The sequence below is a fragment of the Cetorhinus maximus genome, unplaced genomic scaffold (assembly GCF_964194155.1).
Source record: "Cetorhinus maximus unplaced genomic scaffold, sCetMax3.hap1.1 HAP1_SCAFFOLD_2044, whole genome shotgun sequence".
Taxonomy (NCBI): domain Eukaryota; kingdom Metazoa; phylum Chordata; class Chondrichthyes; order Lamniformes; family Cetorhinidae; genus Cetorhinus; species Cetorhinus maximus.
In genome coordinates, this window is record NW_027597984.1 from 178 (window position 1) to 25,000 (window position 24,823).

At 53.9% G+C, this 24,823-nt stretch overlaps 1 protein-coding gene across 1 annotated transcript in view; it reads left to right on the forward strand.

Annotated features, from left to right (window-relative positions):
* Window positions 1-273: 273 nt before the first annotated feature.
* Window positions 274-24,823, forward strand: part of LOC144676883 (neuronal acetylcholine receptor subunit alpha-7-like) — a 25,726-nt gene continuing 1,176 nt past the window's right edge. Inside the window, exons 1-8 of the mRNA XM_078537198.1 lie at window positions 274-383; window positions 1,592-1,636; window positions 4,591-4,700; window positions 5,825-5,904; window positions 10,177-10,344; window positions 12,245-12,439; window positions 16,723-16,809; window positions 22,897-23,006. Coding sequence (XP_078393324.1) covers window positions 375-383; window positions 1,592-1,636; window positions 4,591-4,700; window positions 5,825-5,904; window positions 10,177-10,344; window positions 12,245-12,439; window positions 16,723-16,809; window positions 22,897-23,006 — 804 coding nt within the window. The 5' untranslated portion in view covers window positions 274-374. The remainder of the gene's footprint in view (window positions 384-1,591; window positions 1,637-4,590; window positions 4,701-5,824; window positions 5,905-10,176; window positions 10,345-12,244; window positions 12,440-16,722; window positions 16,810-22,896; window positions 23,007-24,823) is intronic.

The window sequence follows — 24,823 nt, forward strand, 5'->3', positions numbered from 1 at the left end:
TGTTTGATGGGGACAGTGTAGAGGGAGCTTTACTCTGTATCTAACCCCGTGCTGTACCTGTCCTGGGAGTGTTTGATGGGGACAGTGTAGAGGGAGCTTTACTCTGTATCTAACCCTGTGCTGTACCTGTCCTGGGAGTGTTTGATGGAGACAGTGTAGAGGGAGTTTTACTCTGTATCTAACCCCGTGCTGTACCTGTCCTGGGAGTGTTTGATGACTGTGACTGTGTTACTCCCTCTGCAGGGTCAGACCAGGGGAGGCATCAGGAGAAGTTATACCGTGAGCTGCTGAAGGATTATAACCCGCTTGTCCGGCCAGTGGAGAATGATTCCCTCCCGCTCGCTGTCTCCTTCTCCATCAGCCTCCGACAGCTCATGGATGTGGTAAGTGTGTGTTGCGCATGTGGAATTCCCTCCCGCCGATGTCTCACATCCTCTGGGGCCGGTGGTTCCAGACCCAAGAGTGCCTGAGAATTTTCGAAAAACAACAAAGACGCTCTGGACAAAGATGGACCTGCATTTCGCTAGCGCCTCTCACCTCCTCAGCGGGGGGTTCCCACAGTGTTTCACACCCCATGTGGTACTTTTTTGAAGGGCTGTCACTGTTGTAGTGCAGGAAACGTGGCAGCCAATTCGTGCACAGCAAGATCCCACAAACCGCAATGCGAGAATGACCCAGACCATCTGTTTTTTTCTGTCATGTTGGTTGAGGGATAAATAATAGCCCCAGAAATCCGGGGAAAGCTCCTCACTCCACCACCCTCTTCTCCCAAAACCACCGTGGGATCTTTTACATCCACCCAAGAGGGGCAGACCAGGGCCCTCGGTTTAACACCTCATCCTGAAAGACGGCACCTCCAACAGTGCGGCACTCCCTCAGTACTGACCCTCCGACAGTGCGGCACTCCCTCAGTACTGATCCTCCGACAGTGCGGCACTCCCTCAGTACTGACCCTCCGACAGTGCGGCACTCCCTCAATACTGACCCTCCGACAGTGCGGCACTCCCTCAGTACTGACCCTCCAACAGTGCGGCACTCCCTCAGTACTGACCCTCCGACAGTGCGGCACTCCCTCAGTACTGACCCTCCGACAGTGCGGCACTCCCTCAGTACTGACCCTCCGACAGTGCGGCGCTCCCTCAGTACTGACCCTCCGACAGTGCGGCGCTCCCTCAGTACTGACCCTCCGACAGTGCGGCGCTCCTTCAGTACTGACCCTCCGACAGTGCGGCGCTCCCTCAGTACTGACCCTCCGACAGTGCGGCGCTCCCTCGGTACTGACCCTCCGACAGTGCGGCGCTCCCTCGGTACTGACCCTCCGACAGTGCGGCGCTCCCTCGGTACTGACCCTCCGACAGTGCGGCGCTCCCTCGGTACTGACGCTCCGACAGTGCGGCGCTCCCTCAGTACTGACCCTCCGACAGTGCGGCGCTCCCTCAGTACTGACCCTCCGACAGTGCGGCGCTCCCTCAGTACTGACCCTCCGACAGTGCGGCGCTCCCTCAGTACTGACCCTCCGACAGTATTTGGCTTTTATCTTAGCGATGTGGCTACCTTAACAACTAATGCCTTGTCTGCCTTTGTCTCACAGGATGAGAAAAACCAAGTCATTACCACGAACATTTGGCTGCAGATGGTAAATAACCTGGGCCATGCCTCTGTCCACCACCCTTTCAGCTTCAGGACCACCTTCTGGCCTGTTCCCCGAACTCGACACTTACTGGGAATTCCCACAACACACGGCCGGTTTAGCACACTGACTGACCCGAGGGGCCATTTCCCTCTGTCCTGTTTGAGGAGGTGGGGGTGGGGGTGGTGCTGTAGGGGATTGCGACGGTCCCTGTGTGAACCGGGCAGCCTGTGCCAACGCCCTGCTCTAGGCGTCACCAGCCCCACCCAACTTACCGCTGAAGTGGGAAGGTTCATCTCTGAGACCCCCCTGCTGGGAGTGACACTCGGAGCAGGAGGGGCTGGGATAAAATGTTGGGAAGATCCTAGCGCTTCTTGTCGAGCGGTGCTGGGAGTGGGAGGTCGGGGGGGGAGGCTTCTCTTGAAACTCTTTCACTTATCGAAACTTTGGTCACTGGCGGGGAGATGCCGGGGATCACCGGATCAGGACCACTTGAGGTTCTGTTTGCTTTCCGATCAGCCTGGATAGGAGATTGACCTGCTCACAGGAAGCAGAGAGTTGGCATAAATGGGTCTTTTTTCAGGTGGGCAGGATGTGACGAGGGGTGTGCCACAGGGATTAGTGCTGGGGCCTCAACTGCTTAACAGTTTATATAAATGATTTGGATAAAGGGACCGGAGGAGTGGTTCTGATGACGCAAAGATTGGTAGGAAAGTAAATTATGAAGAGGGCTTAAGGAGGCTTACAGAGGGATATAGATCGGTTCAGTGAGTGGGCAAAGATCTGGCAAATGGAGCATAATGTGGGAAAATGTGAAATTGTCCATTTTGGCAGGAAGAATAAAAGAGAAGCTAATTATCTAAATGGTGAGAAATTGCAGAGCTCTGAGACGCAGAGGGATCTGGGTGTCCTAGTGCATGGATCACAAAAGGTTCGATTGTAATTACAGCAATTAATTAGGAAAAGCTAAGAGAATGTTATTTATTGTGAGGGGGAATTAAATACAGAAGTAGGGAGGTTATGCTTCAGTTGTACTGGACACTGGTGAGACCACATCTGGAGTATTGTGTACAGTATTGGTCTCCTTATTTAGGGAAGGATGTAAATGTGTTGGAAGCCGTTCAGAGAAGGTTTACCAGACTAATACCAGGAATGCGCGGCCTGTTTTATGAGGGAAGGTCGGACAGGTTAGACTTGTATCTGATGGAGTTTAGAAGAGTGAGAGGCGACTTGATTGAAACCTTTAAGATCCTGAGGGGCCTTGGACAGGGTGGATGTGGAGAGGATGTTTCCCCTTGTGGGAGAATCTAGAACTAGGGGTCACTGTTTAAAAATAAAGGGGTCGCCCATTTAAAACAGAGATGAGGTGGATTTGTTTTCTCGGAGGTTGGTGAGTCTTTGGAACTCTCTTCCTCAAAAGGCGGTGGAAGCAGAGTATATGGATATTTTAAAGGCCGAGCGAGATAGATTCCTGATTAACCAGGGGGTGAAAGGTGATGCGGAGTTGAGTTTAAAATCAGATCACCCTTGACCTTATTGAATGGTGGAGCAGGCCCGATGGGCTGAGTGGCCTCTTCCTGCTCCTACCCTGCACGTTTGTATGTTCCGAAGGTGATGGTGGACCTGCCGACCGTCCAATCAGAGGGCGAGTGGGAGGCGGGGCTTGGAGGGCAGGGGAGGATCGTGTGTGATGGAACCTCCAGGTGTGCGGCCAATCAGAGTTGCCAACTGCCGCTGGTAGTGGAGGATAGGTCGGGGGACCTGGGCGATGCCCAAGGTCTCCAGCTCCTGCCCATCAGAGATCCAGCCAATGGGCAACGGACAGCACAGGGAACTTCTTGAGCCGCTGCATCCCTATGGTGTAGGTACACCCACCGTGCTGTTAGGGAGGGAGTTCCAGGATTTGGACCCAGCGACAGTGAAGGAACGGCCGATATATTTCCAAGTCAGGATGGTGAGTGGCTCGGAGGGGAACCTCCAGGTGGTGGTGTTCCCCATGTGTCTGCTGCCCTTGTCCTTCTAGATGGTAGAGGTTGTGGGTTTGGAAGGTGCTGTCGAAGGAGCCTTGGTGAGTTGCTGCAGTGCATCCTGTAGATGGTGCACACACTGCTGCCACTGTGCGTCGGTGGTGGAGGGAGTGAATGTTTGTGGATGGGGTGCCCATCAAGTGGGGCTGCTTTGTCCTGGATGGTGTCGAGCTTCTTGAGTGTTGTGGGAGCTGCACTCATCCAGGCAAGTGGAGAGTATTCCATCACATTCCTGACTTGTGCCTTGTAGATGGTGGACAGGCTTTGGGGAGTCAGGAGGTGAGTTACTCACTGCAGGATTCCCAGCCTCTGACCTGCTCTTGTAGCCACAGTATTTATATGGCTGGTCCAGTTCAGTTTCTGGTCAATGGTAACCCCCAGGATGTTGATAGTGGGGGATTCAGCGATGGTAATGCCATTGAATATCAAGGGGCGATGGTTAGATTCTCTCTTGTTGGAGATGGTCATTGCCTGGCACTTGTGTGGCGTGAATGTTACTTGCCACTTGTCAGCCCAAGCCTGGATATTGTCCAGGTCTTGCAACATTTGGACACGGGGCTGCTTCAGTATCTGAGGAGTCGCGAATGGTGCTGAACATTGTGCAATCATCAGCGAACATCCCCACTTCTGTCCTTATGATGGAAGGAAGGTCATTGATGAAGCAGCTGGAGATGGTTGGGCCGAGGACACTAACCCTGAGGAACTCCTGCAGTGATGTCCTGGAGCTGAGATGATTGATCTCCAACAACCACAACCATCTTCCTTTGTGCTGGGTATGACTCCAACCAGCGGAGAGTTTTCCCCCTGATTCCCATCTTTGGGTGAACCAATACCAGAGAGTGGGAAGATTAAGGTTGTGAAGATTTGAGTGATTCATGCTGAAGTGGACACTCTATTAGAACCGGGAGCCTAAGATGACCTTTTGTGTTACAGAATTGGCAAGACCACTACCTTCAATGGAATGAATCAGACTATCCAGGAGTGAAAAATATCCGGTTCCGTTCAGACCAGGTCTGGATCCCAGACATTCTATTATATAACAGGTAGGCACTGTCCATTCAGCCGATTCCTGCTGTTTTCTACAGGATACTCACAACCCTTTCACCTTTAACAGATGGGTTCTGGTCCTAGCAGGACAACTGGGAGTGTTTGATGGGGACAGTGTAGAGGGAGCTTTACTCTGCATCTAATCCCGTGCTGTACCTGTCCTGGGAGTGTTTGATGGGGACAGTGTAGAGGGAGCTTTACTCTGTATCTAACCCCGTGCTGTGCCTGTCCTGGGAGTGTTTGATGGGGACAGTGTAGAGGGAGCTTTATTCTGTATCTAACCCCGTGCTGTACCTGTCCTGGGAGTGTTTGATGGGGACAGTGTAGAGGGAGCTTTACTCTGTATCTAACCCCGTGCTGTACCTGTCCTGGGAGTGTTTGATGGGGACAGCGTAGAGGTAGCCCTGCAGGTTACAGCACCCGGTCCCGTAGCCCTGCAGGTTACAGCACTTCAGATGCAGATCCAGGTCCCTTTTAAATGAGGGTTTCAGCCTCAACCACCGATTCAGACAGTGAATTCCAGACACCCACCACCCTCTGGGTGAAAAAGTTTCTCCTCACGTCCCCTCTAAGCCTTCCACCAATCCCCTTAAATCCTTGCCCCCTGGTAACTGACCCCTCCGCTCGGGGAAACAGGTCTCTCCTATCTGCCCTATTACGGCCCCTCATAACTTTGCACACCTCAATTACGTCACCCCTCAGCCTCCTCTGTTCTAAGGAAAACAACACCAGCCTATCCCATCCCTCCTCATAGCTCCTCCTTCTTGCTATTTCACAGGATTAAATACTTTACCCCCAGCCCCTTCCCAGGGCTATTCTTTCTCCCTTCCCCTGACCTTGATGAGTTGGCCACAACCACCCCCCCTCCCCGCCCCCCACAAGGCCAGGAGCTTGGGATTTACCAGCAACCGCCCACCCGCACAAACCTCCGCCGCGCAATTGAACTCTAGCTGTCCCCAAGTGCAAATCCTGCTCCTTCTCCACGGGCAGGAGGGAGGAGAGGCTGGGTTTGAATGCAAATCTGTGCAAAATCCCTGATTGCTCGGTTTGGGGGTGGGGTGCCAAGGGAGATCAGCTGATAGAAATGGGGCCTTGACTCTGTGCCTTGCCCTCGTTGCAGCGCTGATGGTGACTTCGACTCAACATTTAAGACGAATGTGCTCGTGAATTCGAGCGGGCACTGTACCTTCATCCCTCCAGGTAAGCGGAAGATTGTGCTGTGACTGTGCCTGATTGTCCGTTTAGTTTTGCTCTGCTTGTATGGACAGTTTTGGATTAACTCACTTTCTTAACTTAACCAATTCAGGCAAGGTTTGGGGAGCCAATTTTCAGAGAGTTTATCCAAGAAAAGATACACTTATCCAAATTTTGAACAATGGCTTTTACACCTTCATCCAGTTGCCCGATTCAGTTGAAACGCTGCTCACTTCCACCTTCTCTCCGGGCTTGACACGCGAGTCGTACTCGCGAGTCTTCAAGACTTGGCTAGCAACGAATCCTCACAGGATCTTATTCCTGTAAGTGGACATCACTCCATGTTAGGGCAGGCTACTGCTCAAGCTGTTTGCCAGGATTATTGAATGGGTCTTGGCCAGATCCCAGGACGTGGAGGGGGAGGTCGGTCAGCGACCAATAATATTTTGCTCCATTGAGACGATGCTTAAGATTCAAAATGCAAATAGAGCCACAAGGTTCTACAGGTTTTGAACTAAAGAAATGTCACTCTGCAAGTTTGGAAAGATAAAACCGTTTACAATATCTATCTTATACTCTAACGTTCAGAGTTTAAGTATGAATTAACAGGTGAACTGTAGTTGAACACACCACAGGTATCATAGGTGACAGGTGCAACCAAAATGGAGTCCATGGATTTTGCAATAGCCTTACTGTGAGTCAACCAATGTCACTGAAACCCCGTCTCTTTCCTGGACGTTTCCAATCTTCACCTTTGAAGATTTCCTCTCGGAATTCTCTCCAAAGGTCACTCCGACTTGGACAGCTTCAACCCTCAGCCCCCCCACCTCGCAAGGCTTCAATCTCGCCTTCCGAGATTCAGTTCTCCTGGATTCCCTGTGGACACCCGGACCACTAGCTCACAAGCGCAACTTCAGCTCTTCGGCTGTGCCAAGCACTCCTCCAAATGGGCACTTCTGCCCCATTGGGCCCGCAGCAGGGAGTCACCAATCTTCGGCTGCCTTTTCAGATCGTCCGGGTTTCTCTCGAGCCCCACTTCACTTAAAGCCTGCTCACTGCAGCCCTTTTTAACTTAACTGGGACCTCTTCCTGTCCCTGTCTTTGTCCATTGCCTCTGGACCAAAAACTGACTTCCCAAGAAGTGTGTTCACTGACCTTTGAACTGATCCGGTGACCTATCAAAACACTCCAAGAGGGTTCCGCCATTGTTACTAGGCCGGAACAAATGCAATAAGCATTGGGACACCTTGTACCTTGCATGTTACGATCTCCATAGTCTACTAACTTAGCACAGAGAGACACAGAATGAACAAATTTCGTAGCTGTCTCTAGTTATATCTTTTATCGGTAACACCTTGGTTCAAAGGGGCGTGAGTGGACATGGGGAAGATGTTTCCATTAGTAGGAGAGACTAGGACCCGAGGGCACAGCCTCAGAGTAAAGGGAAGACCTTTTAGAACAGAGATGAGGAGAAAGTTCTTTAGCCAGAGAGTGGTGAATCTATGGAATTCATTGCCACAGAAGGCTGTGGAGGCCAGGTCATTGAGTGTATTTAAGACCGAGATAGAAAGGTTCTTGATTGGTAAGGGGATCAAAGGTTAGGGGGAGAAGGCAGGAGAATGGGGTTGAGAAACTTATCAGCCATGATTGAATGGCGGAGCAGACTCGATGGGCTGAATGGCCTAATTTCTGCTCCTATGTCTCATGGTCTTATGGCCTTATGGAACTTGTTCTCCTTCCACCCCTAAACATTCAAGTTTATATAGTATTAATTTTAAATAAACACCCAGTCTTCCCAATATACTTATTAATCACGCCAATTCATTAATTATAACTTAATTGAGGTTCATAGGAATGTAGGAACAGGAGTAGGCCATTCGGCCCATCGAGCCTGCTCCGCCATTCAACTAAATCATGGCTATCATCTCTCTACGCCATTATTCCTCACTATCCCTATAGCCCTTGGTGTCATTAATATCCAGAAATTGTTAAGATTTCTGTCTTGAACAGACTCGATGACTGAGCCTCCAAGGCCCTCTGGGGTAGGGAATTCCAAAGATTGGCCACCCTCTGAGTGAAGAAATTCCTCTTCATCTCATGGCCCACCCCTTATTCTAAGACTGTGTCCCCTGGTTCTAGACTCCCCACCCCAGCCAGGGAAAGCATCATGTCGAGCCCTGTGAGAGTTTGGTACATTTCAGTGAGATCGCCTCTCATTCTTTGAAACTCTAGAGAATAGAGGCCCAGTTTCCTCAATCTCGCCTCATGAGGCAATCCCGCCATCCCAGCTCGTCGCTGCCTGTTTTCATAACTGGCTTCAAATTCAAAAACTTAGTTAATTCAGAATATGAAATGCAGAATGTGAAAGAGCTGCAGGAGGCCGCACGTTAGTGTTAAAATGGCTTCCTTGACCTTGTTGCCTACCACTGTCAATCCAGTATAAAAGTGGTTGGTTTTAAGGCTAAATTTTGCCACCCGGGCCTACCTACGTAAGAGACTGGAAGTGTCCCACACTCACTTGGGCATCTCTGTGGGTGGCTGCCAGTCCGTCAAGTGCCTGCCTATCTCAGACAGCCATGGGTTCAAGTACATACCACCCCCACCCCCTCCACCCCTTCCCCCCCTCCCACCCCAGTTCAGAGACTCCACACTGCTGGTGCTTCACACCCAATGAAGTAGTTTGGATGTGTGGTCACTGTTGTAATATAGGAAATGCAGCAGCCAATTCGTGCACAGCAAGCTCCCACAAACAGCAGTGAGCTATTGATGAGAGAAAATCTATGTTTTTTTGGGTGGGTGGGAGGGCGGTGTTGGTTAAATATTAGCCCCAAGGTAGGCATAGCGAGGCCTGTACAGATTATCAAACAGAATAAGGTGATTGGCGTTATGCAGAATTACATAATATCGAGATAGCGCTGCTGGGGGTAAATCGCAGTAGGGAGGCTGTACGGCTGTAGGTGCGAGGGTCGTAGCACCCACAGCGTGAAGGACCAATTCCCCGGCCAGTGGCAAAGAAAGGGCACTTCCCCTCCAACCTCAAAGAGAGCTGCCCACGATGATCAGGCGATCCTGTGGCATCGATTTCCCCCTTTCCCCTCTGGGCCACTGCAAGTGGATTTTGTGGCACGTGTGACAGCAGAGAGATACAATGGGTTGAGATCCCACAAATATAAGATTGGTTTATCAGGGCCATAGAGGTTGTTCGGGAGTACTCCTTAAGTTGCATCTCATTCCACAAGCTGTATCTTTTTCAAATGTTTTCACGGTAAGACTAACAGTGTACAAATGGGAATTCTTGACTCTTCATAGGATTTCCCATTGTTAGCACCCTGGGGTGGGGGAAGGGGGAGATGCCTTGGGAGAATGCCCTCTGGAGAAGCATAGAATCAGGGAGAGCAACCTCTGGATTCCCGCCTCTGTCCTGCACCCTTGCAGACCCTGGGAGTTGCTGTCTGACTGACAGTGGAGTCACGATGGCGAACGCACGGAGTTTCAGCCTCATTCACACCCCAGAATCTGGGCCAACAAGCGCGACTGAGATTGGAAGGCACCAAAGGTGGACACAACCGAGGGTCACAGTTAATAAACTAAATGACGGCAGCAGGTACACGCAGGGAGGTAGCGATGATAGAACGGTGCCCACAATTGTCCAATCTAATGGGACATGTTAGAATCTCTGGGGGGTCTACCAACTCCAGGGTAAGGGGTCTTTGGACTCTACCAATTCCAGGGTAAGGGGTCTTTGGACTCTACCAACTCCAGGGTAAGGGGTCTTTGGACTCTACCAACTCCAGAATAAGGAGTCCTTGGACTCTACCAACTCTAGAATAAGGGGTATTTGGACTCTACCAACTCCAGAATAAGGCATCCTTAGACCATACCAACTCTAGGACAAGGGGTCTTTGGACTGTGCCAATTCTAGAATAAGGGGTCTTTGGACAGTACCAGCACTTGAAAAAGGGGTCTTTGGGTTCCACCAGCTCCAGAATAAGGGGTCTTTGGACTCTACCAACTCTAGAATAAGGGGTCTTGGACTGTGCCAACTCTAGAATAAAGGGTCTTTGGGCTGTACCAGCTTCAGAGTAAGGGGTCTTTGGACTCTACCAACTCTAGAATAAGGGGTCTTGGACTGTGCCAACTCTAGAATAAGGGGCCTTTGGGCTCTACCAGCTCCAGAGTAAGGTTTGTTTGGGTTCTACCAGTTCCAGAGTAGAAGGAATCTTTGGATTTTGCCAATGACTGGTTGAGATGGAGTCTTTCCTCTGCTCTGACAAACAGGCATCTTCATGAGCTCTTGCAGCATCGATGTCCGCTGGTTTCCCTTTGACATCCAGAAGTGCAAGTTAAAGTTTGGTTCCTGGACCTATGATGGCTGGCTTCTTGATCTGCAGATGCTCGATGCTGACCTCTCCGGCTTTATCCCGAATGGAGAGTGGGACCTGATAGGTAGGTGCTGGACGGAGGGGGAAGGGCCGTCCATCATGCTCTATATAAAAGCTGAACATACGATTCCCTGATGCACTCATTGTGCTTATGTAGCACCCCCTATATTGTTGTGAGTACAGTGGATTTGTCCCGACCAGACGTATGAAACGACAAAAGGAACTCCAGAGGGTTCATAAGAAGAAGTAGAGACCATTCAGCCCCTCGATCCTGTCCCACAATTCAATGGTTGATCTGTGATCTAACCCCATCGACCCACCTTCGCCCCCGTGTCCCTTAATATCTTTGGATAACAAAAATCTCTCAATCTGAGATTGAAATTGAATTGATCCCAGCATCGATCGCCATTTGCAGAAGAGAGTTCCAAACTTCTCCCACCCTTTGTGTGACCAACTGTTTCTGAATTTCACTCCTGAAAGGTCTGGCTCAAATTTTTAGACTCTGTAACCCCCACCCCCGGTTCCCAGACTCCCCGACCAGCGGGAATAGTTTCTCCCTCTCTCGTCCCTATCAATTCCCTTGAAAACTTTGATCATAACCTTCTAAATTCCAGGGAATACACTCCTAGTTTGTGTTAAATCTCTCCATGTGATTTAACCCTCGGAGTCCAGGTATTAGTCTGGTGAATTTATGTAGAGATAGAGAGAAACTGTTTCCCCTGGTGGGGGTGGGGAGTCCAGAACAAGGGGGCAGAAGCTTAAAATCGGAGCCAGGCCCGTTCAGGGGGGATGTCAGGAAGCACTTCACACACACACACACAGGGGAGCCTGGAATCTGGAAATCTCTCCTCCTACCCCCCAAAAAAAGCTGTCGAGGTTGGGAGGGGGTCAACTGGAGATTTCCAAATGGAGATGGAGAGATTTTTGTTGGGTTAAGGGGATTAAGGGTTACAGAACCAAGGCAGGGAGATGGAGTTGAGGTGCACATCAGGCATGAGTGGAAGAGGCTTGAGGGGCTGAATGGCCTCCTCCTGTTGCCTCTGGAGGGTGTTGCTGGCTGGGGGGTGGCCATTTAAGCCTTGAAGAGGCAGGGTTCTTAACTGGGACAGAGATCACATAGTATTGAAGGGCCAAGTGTCCTCATTTAGTCCCTGTGATTCCCTGGGTTGGTTTTGAACTCCCCAGATTGAGTCAGGGAGGAGTTTTAGTTTTTCCACCTCTGGGAATTTCCTCCAGATCTCCCAGGAGATGGCCTGAGGGCTTGGGAAGTATCCAGTTTTGGTATCCTTACTTAAGCAGGGATATACTTGCATTGGGAGCCGTTCGGAGAAGGTTCACTGGGGCTGATTCCTGGGATGAAGGGGGTTTGTCTTATGAGGAAAGGTTGGGCCCTGTACCCATTGGAGTTTAGAAGAATGAGAGGTGACCTTATTCAAACATATAAGATCCTGAGGGGAGGGGGTTTGACAGGGTGGATGCTGGGAGGATGTTTCCCCACCTCGTGGGGGAATCTAGAACGAGGAGGGGGGGGGCACAGTTTCAGAATAAGGGGTCTCCCATTGAAGACGGAGATGAGGAGGAATTTCTTCTCTCAGAGGGTGGTCAGTCTGTGGAATTCTCTCCCCCCCCTCAAGAGAGCAGTGGGGGCCGGGTGACTGAATATATTCAAGGCCGAGTTAGAGAGATTTCTGATCGACCGGGGGGGTGAAGGGTTATGGAGGGGGACAGGCAGGAAAGTGGAGTTGAGACCACAACCAGATCAGCCATGATCCTATAGAATGGAGCAGGATGGAGGGGCCGAATGGCCTCCTCCTGCTCCTAATCCGTGTGATCGTGTTATTTACCAATGGTAGACTTCAAAAGCCGGTCCGAGTGCCATATTCTATCCCGTACGTTATCATTCCCCTCTGCTTCGGTATTCCAATGCATTGCCCCCTGTTCTAATGCCGATGTCTTGTGTCTAGGGGTCCCAGGACAGAGGAATGAGATCTACTACGAGTACTGCAAGGCCCCCTACCCAGACATCACCTTCCACATCATGATCCGGCGCAGGACCCTGTTCTACGCCCTCAACCTGCTGATCCCCTGCCTGCTCCTCTCCTGTATGGCCCTCCTGGTCTTCCTACTGCCTGCAGAATCCGGGGAGAAGGTCTCACTGGGTGAGTCCCCTTCCTCCCAGACACCAGCGTTCCAGGGAGTTCGACCCCAGGGAGGTCGGGATGGGGGTTGGGGGGAGGATGGGCTTGATCTCACCCCTCGCCCATCAGCCCACACCCTGACCCCCACCCCCCACACCCACCCCCCACACCCACCCCCCACACCCACCCCCCACACCCACACCCCACACCCACACCCACCCCCCACACCCACCCCCCACACCCACCCCCCACACCCAGACCCCCGCACCCCACACCCACCCCCCACACCCACCCCCCACACCCACACCCCACACCCACCCCCCACACCCACCCCCCACACCCACACCCCACACCCACCCCCCACACCCACACCCCACACCCACCCCCCACACCCACACCCCCGCACCCCACACCCTCCCCCCACACCCACACCCCACACCCACCCCCCACACCCACCCCCCACACCCACCCCCCACACCCACCCCCACACCCACCCCCACACCCACCCCCACACCCACCCCCACACCCACCCCCCACACCCACCTCCCACACCCACCCCCCACACCCACACCCCACACCCACCCCCCACACCCACACCCACACCCTGACCCCCACACCCCACACCCACCCCCCACACCCACACCCCACACCCACCCCCCACACCCACACCCACACCCTGACCCCCACACCCCACACCCACCCCCCACACCCACACCCCACACCCACCCCCCACACCCACACCCACACCCTGACCCCCACACCCCACACCCACCCCCCACACCCACCCCCCACACCCACCCCCCACACCCACCCCCCACACCCACACCCACACCCTGACCCCCACACCCCACACCCACCCCCCACACCCACCCCCCACACCCACACCCCACACCCACCCCCCACACCCACCCCCCACACCCACACCCCACACCCACACCCCACACCCACCCCCCACACCCAGACCCCCGCACCCCACACCCACCCCCCACACCCACCCCCACACCCACCCCCCACACCCACACCCCACACCCACACCCCACACCCACCCCCCACACCCACACCCCACACCCACACCCCACACCCACCCCCCACACCCACACCCCACACCCACCACCCACACCCACCCCCCACACCCACACCCCACACCCACCCCCCACACCCACACCCCACACCCACCCCCCACACCCAGACCCCCGCACCCCACACCCACCCCCCACAACCACCCCCCACACCCACCCCCCACAGCCACACCCACACCCACACCCCACACCCACCCCCCACACCCACCCCCCACACCCACCCCCACACCTACCCCACACCCACCCCCCACCCCCACACCCCACACCCACCCCCCACACCCAGACCCCCGCACCCCACACCCACCCCCCACACCCACCCCCACACCCACCCCCCACACCCACACCCCACACCCACACCCCACACCCACCCCCCACACCCACACCCCACACCCACACCCCACACCCACCCCCCACACCCACACCCCACACCCACCACCCACACCCACCCCCCACACCCACACCCCACACCCACCCCCCACACCCACACCCCACACCCACCCCCCACACCCACACCCCACACCCACCCCCCACACCCACCCCCCACACCCACACCCCACACCCACCCCCACACCTACCCCACACCCACCCCCCACACCCACACCCCACACCCACCCCCCACACCCACCCCCACACCCACCCCCCACACCCACCCCCCACACCCTGACCCCCACCCCCCACACCCACCCCCCACACCCACCCCCCACCCCCACACCCCACACCCACCCCCCACACCCACCCCCACACCCACCCCCACACCCACCCCCCACACCCACACCCCACACCCACCCCCCACACCCACCCCCCACACCCACTCCCCACACCCACCCCCCACACCCACCCCCCACAACCACACCCCACAACTACCCCCCACACCCACCCCCCACACCCAGACCCCCGCAACCCACACCCACCCCCCACACCCAGACCCCCACCCCCCAAACCCACCCCCAACACCCACCCCCCACACCCACACCCCACACCCAACCCCCACACCCACCCCCCACACCCACACCCCACACCCACCCCCCACACCCAGACCCCTGCACCCCACACCCACCCCCCACACCCAGACACCCGCACCCCACACCCACCCCCCACACCCACCCCCCACACCCACCCTCCACACCCCACACCCACCCCCCACACCCACCCCCCACACCCACACCCCACACCCACCTCCCACACCCACCCCCCACACCCACCCCCCACACCCCACACCCACCCCCCACACCCACCCCCCACACCCCACACCCACCCCCCACACCCACCCCCCACACCCACCCCCCATACCCACCCCCCACACCCCACACCCACCCCCCACACCCACCCCCCACACCCCACACCCACCCCCCACACCCACCCCCCACACCCACCCCCCACACCCACCCCCCATACCCACCCCCCACACCCCACACCCACCCCCCACACCCAGACCCCCGCACCCCACACCCACACCCACACCCACCCCCCACACCCACCCCCCACACCCACACCCCACACCCAGACCCCTACACCCACCCCCCACACCCACACCCACCCCCCACACCCACCCCCCACACCCACCCCCCACACCCACCCCCCACACCCACCCCCACACCCCACACACACACCCCCACCCCCCACACCCACACCCACCCCCCACACCCACCCCCCCACACCCCCCCCCACACCCACCCCCCACACCCACCCCCCACACCTACACCCACCACCCCCACACCCCCCCACACCCACCCTCCACACCCACCCCCCACACACACCCCCCACACCCACCCCCCCCACACCCACACCCCACACCCACACCCCCACCCCCCACACCCACCCCCCACACCCACACCCACCCCCCACACCCACCCCCCACGCACACCTCCACACCCACCCCCACACCCACCCCCCACAGCTACACCCACCCCCACACCCACCCCCGACACCCAACCCCCACACCAACCCCCCACAGCCACACCCACCCCCCCCACCCACCCCCCACACCCACACCTGACACCCAACCCCCCACACCCACCCCCCACACCCACCCCCCACAGCCACAACCACCGCCCACACCCACCCCCCACAGCCACACCCACCCCCCACACCTACGCCCCACACCCAGACCCCCGCACCCCACACCCACCCCCCACAACCAACCCCACACCCACCCCCCACACCCACCCCCCACACCTACCCCCCACACCCAGACCCCCGCACCCCACCCCCACCCCCCACACCCACCCCCCACACCCACCCCCCACACCTACCCCCCACACCTACCCCCCACACCCAGACACCCGCACCCCACCCCCACCCCCTACACCCAACCCCACACCCACACCCATCCCCTACACCCACCCCCCACACCCACCCCCCACACCCAGACCCCCGCACCCCACCCCCACCCCCCACACCCATCCCCCACACCCACCTCCCACACCCACCCACCGAGACACGTGCTTCTCAACCCCATGTTGGTTTCCAGTCAGGCAACGGCCTCCCTCTCCCAGTCTCTGTAACCTCCTCCAGTCCCTACAACCCTCCCTATCTCTGTAACCTCCTCCAGCCCCTACACCCCTCCCTATCTCTGTAACCTCCTCCAGCCCCTACACCCCTCCCTATCTCTGTAACCTCCTCCAGTCCCTACAACTCTCCCTATCTCTGTAACCTCCTCCAGCCCCTACACCCCTCCCTATCTCTGGAACCTCCTCCAGCCCCTACACCCCTCCCTATCTCTGTAACCTCCTCCAGCCCCTACACCCCTCCCTATCTCTGTAACCTCCTCCAGCCCCTACACCCCTCCGAGATCTCTGCGCTCCTCCAATTCCGGCCTCTTGAGCAACCCCCGATTCCCATCGCTCCACCATTGGCGGCCGTGCCTTCAGCTGCCTGGGGCCCTGAGCTCTGGAATTCCCTCCCTAAACCTCTCCACCTCTCACTCTCATTGTCTCTCTCTCTCTGTCTGTTTGCCTGTCTGTCTCCCTCTCTGTCTGTGTCTCTCTCTGTCTGTCTGTCTCTCTCTCCCTCTGTCTGTCTGTCTCTGTCTGTCTGTCTCTCTCTGTCTCTCTCTCTCTCTCTCTCCTTAAAACTGACCTCTTTGACCAAGCTTTTGGTTGCCTCTCCGTAATATCTCCTCATGTGGCCCGGCATCAGATTTTGATTGGTAATCACTTTTGGGATGTTGACGGCGATAAATAAATGTAATTTTTTTTGACTGTGTTCTGTTCTCACTGTCCACAGGTATCACTGTGCTGCTCTCTCTGACTGTCTTCATGCTCCTTGTAGCTGAGATAATGCCAGCGACCTCGGACTCTATCCCTCTGATAGGTAGGGCAGTGCACAGAGTAACACACCCTATGTCACTACAGTACTAGGCTGGGAACCATAAGGTGCCAATCCCACCTGGTCACTCTGGGAAGCTGAATCCAATAACTCGGGTTGGATATGGGCTGGTTACAGCCACTGTAACTTTCGCTTTCTTGGGGGAACACATCTGGGCTCACACACCACGCAGGAACACCCTTGAACACCCCTTAATCTTCCACATTCAAGGGAATACCTCGGAGAATTTTACAACAGGAGAACTTTTTAAGTCAATATATAGAGGGTCCAACAAGGGACGGTGCAGTGCTGGACCTAATTCTGGGGAATGAAGCTGGACAGGTGGTTGAGGTGGTGGTGGGGGAGCATTTTAGTGATAGCGATCACAACATGGTACAGTTTAAGTTTGTTATGGACAAAGAAATAGACAAGTTGCAAAAAAATGTTTTGGATTGGGGGTGAGTGGATTTTAGTAAAATAAGGCAGGACCTGGCCAAGGTAGACTGGGAACAGTTACTTGTGGGGAAATCTACAGAGGAACAGTGGGGGGTGTTCAAAAAGGAAATGGGGAGGGTACAGACTCAACATGTTCCCTCTAGGGTGAGAGGAAGGAGGAACAAGCCCAGAGAACCATGGATGACCAGAGGTATTCAGGATACGATGAGAAGGAAAAGAGAGGCTTTTAGCAGGTACAAGGGGAGCAAATCAGCAGAGGCATTAGTGGAGCACAGAAAGTGCAGGGTGGAGCTTAAGAAAGCAACGAGGAGAGCAAAGAGGGGATATGAGAAAGCTCTGGCTGGTAAAAGTAGGGAAAATCCCAAGATATTCTATTAGTATATCAATGGGAGGAGGATAACCAGGGAAAGAGTAGGGCCCATTAGGGACCAAGGGGGCAATCTATGGGTGGAGCCAGAGGACATCACTAGAGTGTTGAATGAATACTTCACACCCGTCTTCACCCAAGAGAATGAGGATGAAGGTATCGAACTCGGGGAGAGAGACTGCGAGGTTCTTGAGCAAATTGATCTAGGGAGTGACAAGGTATTGGAGGTGTTGGCAGGCTTAAAAGTGGACAAATCTCCAGGTCCGGGTAATTTGTGTCCCAGACTGCTGAAGGAGGCAAGGGAGGAGATCGCAGGGGCTCTGACCCAAATTTTTAATTCCTCTCTGGCCACAGGAGAGGTGCTAGAGGACTGGAGAACAGCTAATGTGGTTCCGCTATTTAAGAAGGGTTGTAGAGAGAAACCAGGGGACAACAGACCAGTGAGTCTCACGTCAGTAATAGGGAAACTGTTGGAGAAAATTCTGAAGGAGAGAATCTATCTCCACTTGGAGAGGTAAGGTTTGATCAGAGATAGTCAGCATGGCTTTGTCAGAGGGAGGTCATGCCTAACAAATCTGATTGAATTTTTTGAGGAGATGACCAGGTGTGTAGATGAGGGTAGTGCAGTTGATGTAGTTTATATGGATTTCAGCAAAGCCTTTGACAAGGTCCCACATGGGAGACTTATGAAGAAGGCAAATGCACATGGGATACAGGGTAATTTGATAAGGTGGATTCAAAATTGGCTTAGTTGTAGGAGGCAGAGGGTGATGACAGAAGGATGCTTTAGTGACTGGAAGCCAGTGTCCAGTGGCGTACCACAGGGATCTGAGCTTGGTCCCCTATTATTCATCATTTATATAAACGGCATAGATGACTATGTGGGGGGTAGGATTAGTAAGTTTGCGGATGACACAAAGATTGGCCGGGTGGTTAACAGTGAGATTGAGTGTCTTGGACTACAGGAAGATATAGACGGGATGGTCAAATGGGAAGATAAGTGGCAGATGGAATTTAACGCTGAAAAGTGTGAGGTGATACACTTTGGAAGGAGTAATTTGACAAGGAAGTATTCAATGAACGGCATGACACTAGGAAGTTCTGAGGAACAAAGGGACCTTGGTGTGTGTGTCCGTAGATCTCTGAAGGCAGAGGGGCATGTTAGTGGGGTGGTGAAAAAGGCATATGGGACACTTGCCTTTATCAATTGAGGCATATATTACAAAAGTCGGGAGGTCATGTTGGAGTTGTATAGAACCTTGGTGAGGCCACAGCTGGAGTACTGTGTGCAGTTCTGGTTTCCACATTATAGGAAGGATGTGATTGCACTGGAGGGGGTGCAGAGGAGGAGATTCACCAGGATGTTGCCTGGGATGAAACATTTAAGTTATGAAGAGAGGTTGGATAGACTCGGGTTGTTTTTGTTGGAGCAGAGAAGACTGAGGGGTGACCTGATCGAGGTGTCCAAGATTATGAGGGGCATGGACAGGGTGGATAGGGAGCAGCTGTTCCCCTTAGTTGAAGGGTCAGTCACAAGGGGGAATAAGTCCAAGGTGAGGGGCAGGAGGTTTAGGGGGGGGATGAGAGGAAAAACTTTTTTACCCAGAGAGTGGTGAGGGTCTGGAATGCGCTGCCTGGGAGGGTGGTGGAGGCGGGTTGCCTCACATCCTTTAAAAAGTACCTGGATGAGCACTTGGCACCTCATAACATTCAAGGCTATGGGCCAAGTGCTGGTCAATGGGATTAGGTAGGTAGGTCAGGTGTTTCTCACGTGTCGGTGCAGACTCGATGGGCCGAAGGGCCTTTTCTGCACTGTGAGATTCTGTGAATACAGACCGAGTCTGTGTGACCTGTCCTCGGAATTTAACCCTTTCAGCCCTGGGATCGTTCCGGTGAATCTGCGCTGACCCCCCCCCCGAGGGTCAATATATTCAAAATTACAAGGCCGATTAGCCTGACCTCGGTCGTTGGTAAGATTTTAGAGTTCATTATTAAGGATGAGATTTCAGAATACTTGGAAGTGCATGGTAAAATAGGGCAAAGTCAGCATGGTTTCATCAAGGGGAGGTCATGCCTGACAAATCTGTTAGAATTCTTTTAGGAGGTAACGAGTAGGTTAGACAAAGGAGAGCCAATGGATGTTATCTACTTGGACTTCCAGAAGGCCTTTGACAAGGTGCCGCACAGGAGGCTGCTCAGTAAGATAAGAGCCCATGGTGTTAGAGGCAAGGTACTAGCATGGATAGAAGATTGGCTGTCTGGCAGGAGGCAGAGAGTGGGGATAAGGGGGTCCTTCTCAGGATGGCGGCCGGTGACTAGTGGAGTTCCGCAGGGGTCAGTGTTGGGACCACAATTTTTCACTTTATACATTAGTGATCTAGATGAAGGAACTGAGGGCATCCTGGCTAAGTTTGCAGATGATACAAAGATAGGTGGAGGGACAGGTAGTATTGAGGAGGCGGGGAGGCTGCAGAAGGATTTGGACAGGTTAGGAGAATGGGCAAAGAAGTGGCAGATGCAATACAACGTGGGGAAGTGTGAGGTCATGCACTTTGATAGGAAGAATAGAGGCACAGACTATTTTCTAAATGGGGAGAGAATTCAGAAATCTGGAGTGCAAAGGGACTTGGGAGTCCTAGTCCAGGATCCTCTTAAGGTTAACTTGCAGGTTGAGTCGGTAGTTAGGAAGGCAAATGCAATGTTGGCATTTATTTCGAGAGGACTAGAATATAAAAGCAGGGATGTGCTGCTGAGGCTTTATAAGGCTCTGGTCAGACCACATTTAGAATATTGTGAGCAATTTTGGGCCCCGTATCTCAGGAAGGATGTGCTGGCCCTGGAGAGGGTCCAGAGGAGGTTCACGAGAACGATCCCAGGAATGAAAGGCTTAACATATGAGGATCGTTTGAGGACTCTGGGTCTATACTCGATGGAGTTTAGAAGGATGAGGGGGGATCTGATTGAAACTTACAGAATACTGAAAGGCCTGGATAGAGTGGACGTGGGGAAGATGTTTCCATTAGTAGGAGAGACTAGGACCCGAGGGCACAGCCTCAGAGTAAAGGGAAGACCTTTTAGAACAGAGATGAGGAGAAAGTTCTTTAGCCAGAGAGTGGTGAATCTATGGAATTCATTGCCACAGAAGGCTGTGGAGGCCAGGTCATTGAGCGTATTTAAGACCAAGATAGATAGGTTCTTGATTGGTAAGGGGGGATCAAAGGTTACGGGGAGAAGGCGGGAGAATGGGGTTGAGAAACTTATCAGCCATGATTGAATGGCGGAGCAGACTCGATGGGCCGAATGGCCTAATTTCTGCTCCTATGTCTTATGGTCTTATACCCTTCCTGAGGTGTGGGGGCCCAGAACTGAGCCCGGTTACTCCCGATGGGATCGAGCTCTGTACAGCAGTAACATCACTTCCACCCCCCACTTTGTATCCCATTCCCCCTCGGGATAAAGGCCGATGTTCCAGTCGTTATGGTTATTTCAGTGATTCCTTTCCTCGAATCCCGAAATCTCTCCGCTCCTGCCCAGCTCCCAGCTTCTCCCCGTTTAGAAAATATCCGGATCGATCTCTCCGACGCCCCAGAGCGGGCGGGTCCCACACTCCCCCCAACACTGAGCTCCGTCTGTCACAGTTTGACCCACTCACTTAATCTATCAATGTCCATCCCCACAATCCCCAGAAGGGAAAAACAGTAAGGACCGGGAAATAAGAGTCCCGGTCCGAACTGGCCTTGTATACCTTAAAATGGAACACCAGTAAAAACTGGGCAATAAGGGTACCAGTCCGAACTGTTTTTTTCCTTCTGGTCCCCACGCCTATCTATTCTACTTACTATCCCTCGAGGGGCTGAATGGCCCACTCCTCCTTGTTCGTGTGTTCGTCCCTGATCATTTAAGGCCATCTGCAGACTTGGAGTGCACACTCCTTTCCTCCAATAGTGGGCCTTCCACAGGCCCCCTGGATTGGCCCCTGAGGTTGAAGGGGGTTGCCCCTCTGAGGAGGGATGGAGCAGAACGGGCTCTTGTTCTCCAGAGTTTAGAAGGATGAAGAGGTGATCTCACTCAGACGTGTTGGATTCTGAGAGGGTTTGACGGGTTGGACACTGAGAGACTGTTTCCCGCTGACCACCCTCCACTCCCTCCACCAATCGCTCCGGGCCTGGAGAATCTGGGACACAGTCTCGGGCCAAGGGGTCGGCTATTTTGGACTGAGCTGAGGAGGAATTTCTTCACTTGGAGGGTGGTGGATTCCTGGCAACCTCTAGCTCCAGAGAGCTGTGGATGCTTTGTCGCTGAGTATATTCGAGACAGGGGTAGATAGATTTTTGGACACTGAGGGAAAGGGCAGGATAGAATGGAATTGAGGGAGAAGATCAAAATAAAGGATACAATTCGAAATAGTTGGGAGGATGGGTGCAGAGGGACCTGGGCGTATAGGTGCATAAGTCATTGAAGGTGGCAGGACAGGTTGGGAGAGCGGTTAGTAGAGCACACACAGCATCCCGGGCTTCATTAATAGGGGCAGAGAGCACAAGAGCAAGGAGGTTACGTTGAATTTGTATGAGGCAGGAGTTCGGCATCAGCTGGAGTATCGTGTCCAGTTCTGGGCGCCGCACTTTAGGAAGGATGCGGAGGCATTGGAGAGGGTGCAGGAAAGATTCACGAGGACGGTTCCAGGGATGAGGAACTTCAGTTGTGTGGACAGGTTGGAGAAGTTGGGACTGTTCTCCTCGGAGAAGAGAAGGTTGAGAGGAGATTCGATGGAGGTGTTCAAAATCACGAGGGGTCTAGGACAGAGTCGACGGGGAGAAACTGTTCCCATCGGGGGAGAAGGATCGAGAAGCAGAGGGACCCAGATTTAAAGGGGATTGGAGAAAGAAGCGATGGAGACACGAGGAGAAACTTTTTCACCCAGCGAGTGGTGAGGGTCTGGAATGCGCTGCCCGAGGGTGTGGGGGGAGGAGGGGTCAATCGAGGCTTTGGAAAGGGAATTGGAGAATTATCGGAACAGGGAGAATGTGCAGGGTCACGGGGAGAAGGCGGGGGAATGGGACTGGGTGCATTGCTCACTAGGAGAGACACAATGGGCCGAATGGCCTCCTCCTGTGCTGTCAACGTTCTTGGATCTTCTTGCATGTAGGGTGAGCTCGAGGGGCTGAATGGCCGACAGCGGTGCCTGTCTTTCTGACCTTGCCACGGGCACCTTGACATGTAGACAGAGTGCGGCAGAGGACTTAATAACTCTCAGCGCCCTCTCTCCACAGGACAATACTTTGCCAGCATCATGATCATCGTGGGGTTTGTGGTGATTGCCACGGTGTTTGTGTTACAGTACCACCACCACAATCCCACCGAGGGAACCCTACCGAAATGGGTAAGAGAAATGAACGGGTGAGAACGAAAGGCGTCGGGAGAGCGGAACTCTTGGCCCCGGTGGGGGTGGGGATGGGGCCGTTGGGAGGGGCTGCTGGGTAGAAACTTGGAGCCAGGCCGCTCGGGGGTGATGTCAGGAAGCCCATCCTCACACACGGGGGGAGTGGGAATCTGGAACTCTCACCCCCCCACCCCTCCAACCCCCCCAAAAAAAACCTGTCGAGGCTGCGGGGTAGGGTAAATATCATCTGACTAAAGTAACAGGAGGAGGAGGCCATTCAGCCCCTCTTTCCTGTTCTGCCATTGAGCGAGACCATGGCTGACCTGTGACCGAACTCCATCGCCTTCACCCCCGTATCCCTTAATATCTTTGGATAACAAAAATCTCTCAATCTGGGATTTAAATGTAATCAATCCCAGCATCGATCGCCGTTTGCGGAAGAGAGTTCCAAACTTCTCCCACCCTTTGTGTGACCAAGTGTTTCCCAATTTCACTCCTGAAAGGTCTGGCTCGAATTTTTAGACTCTGCCCCTCTCAGTCCCAGACTCCCCGACCAGTGAGAATAGTTTCTCTCTCTCTCGACCCTATCAGTTCCCCGAAATATCTGGAAAACTTTGATCCGATCACCCCCTTAACCTTCTAAACTCCAGGGAATACAACCCGAGTCTGTGTTTAATGTCTCCCCGTCGTTGAACCCTCGGAGTCCGGATATGGACTCAATGGAGGTGATGGCGTATAGGTGTTGTCGCTGGGCTAATATTCCAGAGACCCAGGGTAATTCTCCGGGGACCCGGGTTCGAATCCCACAATGGCAGATGGTGGAATTTGAATTCAATAAAAATCTGAAGCCATTGTGGATTGTTGTAAAAACCCCATCTGGGTCACTCATGCCCCCTTTAGGGAGGGAAATCTGCCCTCCTTACCCGGTCTGGCCTACATGTGACTCCAGACCCCACTTCTGACCTTATGATGGGAGGAATAAAGCAGCTGAAGATGGCTCCTTGATGCCACACTCGGTCAAATGCGGCCTTGATGTCAAGGGCAGTCACTCTCACCTCACCTCGGGAGTTCAGCTCTTTTGTCCATGTTTGAACCAAGGAGTGGATGGGTTGTCTTATGAGGAAAGGTTGGACAGACTAGGCCTGTATCCGTTGGAGTTTAGAAGAGTAAGCGGCAACTTGATTGAAACATATAAGATCCTGAGGGGTGTTGACAGGGTGGATGTGGAGAGGATGTTTCCCCTTGTGGGAGAATCTAGAACTAGGGGTCACTGTTTAAAAATAAGGGGGTCGCTCATTTAAGACAGAGATGAGGAGAATTTATTTTTCTCTGAGAGTCATGAGTCTTTGGAACTCTCTTCCTCAAAAGGCGGTGGGAGCAGAGTCTTTGAATATTTTTGAGGCCGAGCGAGATAGATTCTTGATTAACAAGGAGGGTCAAAGGTTATCTGGGATGGGAAGGAATGTGGGGCTAGGTTAAAATCTGATCAGCCCTGAATTTATTGAATGGCAGAGCAGACTCGAGGGGCCGAGTGGCCTCATCCTGCTCCTAATTTGTATTTTGTACGGGTCTCAGTCGGTAGCACCTCTGACCTCGGAGTTCCGAGGTCCTGGGTCCAAGTACAACTGAAGGGCTTGAGCACAAACATTCAAAGCCAACACTCCCAGTGTCGGTACTGAGGGAGAGCTGCACTGTCGGAGGGTCAGTACTGAGGGAGCGCCGCACTGTTGGAAGGTCAGTACTGAGGGAGCGCCGCACTGTCGGAGGGTCAGTACTGAGGGAGTGCCGCACTGTCGGAGGGTCAGTACTGAGGGAGT